At 50.5% G+C, this 2,500-nt stretch overlaps 1 protein-coding gene across 1 annotated transcript in view; it reads right to left on the bottom strand.

Moving 5' to 3' along the window:
* Positions 1–2,500, bottom strand: part of LOC130208320 (plexin-A1-like) — a 65,796-nt gene that overhangs the window by 14,219 nt on the left and 49,077 nt on the right. The window contains exons 11-12 of the mRNA XM_056437363.1: positions 1,504–1,627; positions 1,257–1,393 (exon numbers count right to left, since the gene is read on the bottom strand). Coding sequence (XP_056293338.1) covers positions 1,257–1,393; positions 1,504–1,627 — 261 coding nt within the window. The remainder of the gene's footprint in view (positions 1–1,256; positions 1,394–1,503; positions 1,628–2,500) is intronic.

Genomic DNA, 2,500 nt, shown 5'->3' with positions numbered 1-2,500 from the left:
GGACCTGAAGACCCAAAGACCTAAAGACCTGAAGACCTGAAGACCTGAAAACCTAAAGACCTGAAGACCTAAAGACCTGAAGACCCAAAGACCTAAAGACCTAAAGACCTGAAGACCCAAAGACCTAAAGACCTGAAGACCTGAGGACCTAAAGACTTAAAGACCTAAGGACCTGAAGACCTAAAGACCTGAAGACCTGAAGACCTGAAGACCTAAAGACCTGAAGACCTGAGGACCTAAAGACTTAAAGACCTGAAGACCTAAGGACCTGAAGACCTAAAGACCTGAATACCTGAAGACCTAAAGACCTGAAGATCTGAAGACCTGAAGACCTGAAGACCTGCACCACGAGGTCCGTCTCTCTCTCCCTCTCCCTATCCGTCCGTCTCTCTCAGAGAGAGAGAGAGAGAGAGAGAGAGAGAGAGACCAGGCGTCTCCCAGGGGGTCATTTCCTCAGCCTTTAGACCGTAGACTTAGAAGAGGAGGAAGAGGAGGAAGAGGACACGCTGAACACACATTTCACGAGTGCTGCGTTTCCACGGCAACCGTTTTCTCAACACCGAGACGCCGCCCGCTGCGCCGCGTACGGATTATTATTATTTCTTGTTGACAAGGTTGAGGACGAACAAAAGAAAAACGGAGAGGGGAAAACGAAAGAGAAGAGAAGAGGAGGAGGAGGAGGCGAAGAAGAGGAGGAGAAGAGAAGAGGAGGAGGAGGAGAAGAGGAGGAGAAGAGGAGGAGTGAGTCCAGGTAACAGCCTCAGATTTAAGCTCACAGACACATTAAAGATGGAGTCCTGCAGGTCATCATTCCGGCCATAAAGGTTATCGCTGCTCAGCCAATGAGAGGCCAGCACCGTGACGCCCTCTCAGAGCTCATTGGTTGAACCCGAGATCACGAGAACAGGAAGAGGACCCAGAGGAGTCAAGTTCTCCTGGTGCTCCCCCAGGACCCCACGCTGCGGTTAGCTCCGCCTCTTTCTCGATCTGCCCGACGACAGACGAGTCAGACCGGAGAGGAACCGCCGAGGCCTCGGAACTTTGGCTCCGCTTCGCCAGTGACAGTGTGGCAGGAAGTAGAACTAATAATAATAATAATAATAATAATAATAATAATAGTAGTATAAATAATAATAATATAAATATAAATAATGATAATATAAATATAAATAATGATAATAATAATAAATAATAATAATATTATTAATAATAATAAAGTATTTAAACACACAGGTAGTAATAATATAATGACTGACTTCTCAAAGCGACAGGCGTGCAGGCCGATCTTCACGAACACGGCGCTGCCGGCGTCCAGGTGACTCCCCTCGATGGTGATCCTGGTTCCCCCCGACAACGGCCCGGTGGACGGCACCACGCGGGTGAAGTACGGAGACTGAGGAGGGACAAGGGAGCTTCAACACACACACACACACACAGAGAGAGACACACACAGACACAGAGAGAGACACACACACACACACAGATACACTCACACACACTCACCACGAAGGTGAAGGCCTTGGTGGACACGGCCTTGTAGTCGGGGTTGTTGCAGTCCCTCACACACACCTCCACCTGCGCCTCCTGCACCCGGTAGCCGGTGGCGTCGTTCAGCCGGCACACGATCCTGAGAGAGGAAGGGGGGGGGCATTGTCAGTGTGTGTGTGTGTGGGGGGGGCATTGTCAGTGTGTGTGTGTGTGTGTGTCAAACAAAATCAAAAGCCTCATTCATAAAAATAACAAAAAAGGTGTAACACATGTTCCATTAGAGGACATCTGCAGTGTGTCTGCACGACACACACACACACACACTGGACACACACACACTGGACACACACACACACACACTGGACACACACACACTGGACACACACACACTGGAGACACACACACACTGGACACACACACACACACACTGGAGACACACACACACACTGGACACACACACACTGGAGACACACACACTGGACACACACACACACACACACTGGACACACACACACACGCTTAACCCACTGGAGACACACTTGACTGTTAATTAGCCAGAAAGAACGAATGAGACGAGGGAGAAAGGGCAAGAGAGCGGAGAGAGAGAGAGAGAGACAGAGAGAGAGAGAGAGAGGGGGAGAGAGCGAGGGAGAGCGAGAGAGAGAGAGAGAGGGAGAGGGAGAGAGACAGAGAGAGAGAGACATACAGAGAGAGGGAGGGAGAGCGAGAGAGAGAGAGAGAGAGAGGGAGAGGGAGAGAGACAGAGACAGAGAGAGAGAGAGAGAGGGAGAGAGACAGAGAGAGAGAGACATACAGAGAGAGGGAGGGAGAGAGAGAGAGAGAGACATTCAGAGAGAGGAAGGGAGAGAGAGAGAGAGAGAGAGAGAGAGAGAGAGAGAGAGAGAGAGAGAGAGAGCGAGAGAGGAGAGAGGAGGGGAGAGAGAGAGAGAGAGAGACAGAGACAGAGAGAGAGACAGACAGAGAGAGAGGGGGAGAGAGCGAGGGAGAGCGA

The sequence above is a fragment of the Pseudoliparis swirei genome, chromosome 18 (assembly GCF_029220125.1).
Source record: "Pseudoliparis swirei isolate HS2019 ecotype Mariana Trench chromosome 18, NWPU_hadal_v1, whole genome shotgun sequence".
Taxonomy (NCBI): Eukaryota; Metazoa; Chordata; class Actinopteri; order Perciformes; family Liparidae; genus Pseudoliparis; species Pseudoliparis swirei.
Note: the sequence above shows the minus strand (reverse complement) of the source record. Positions and strands in the feature narration are given on the sequence as shown.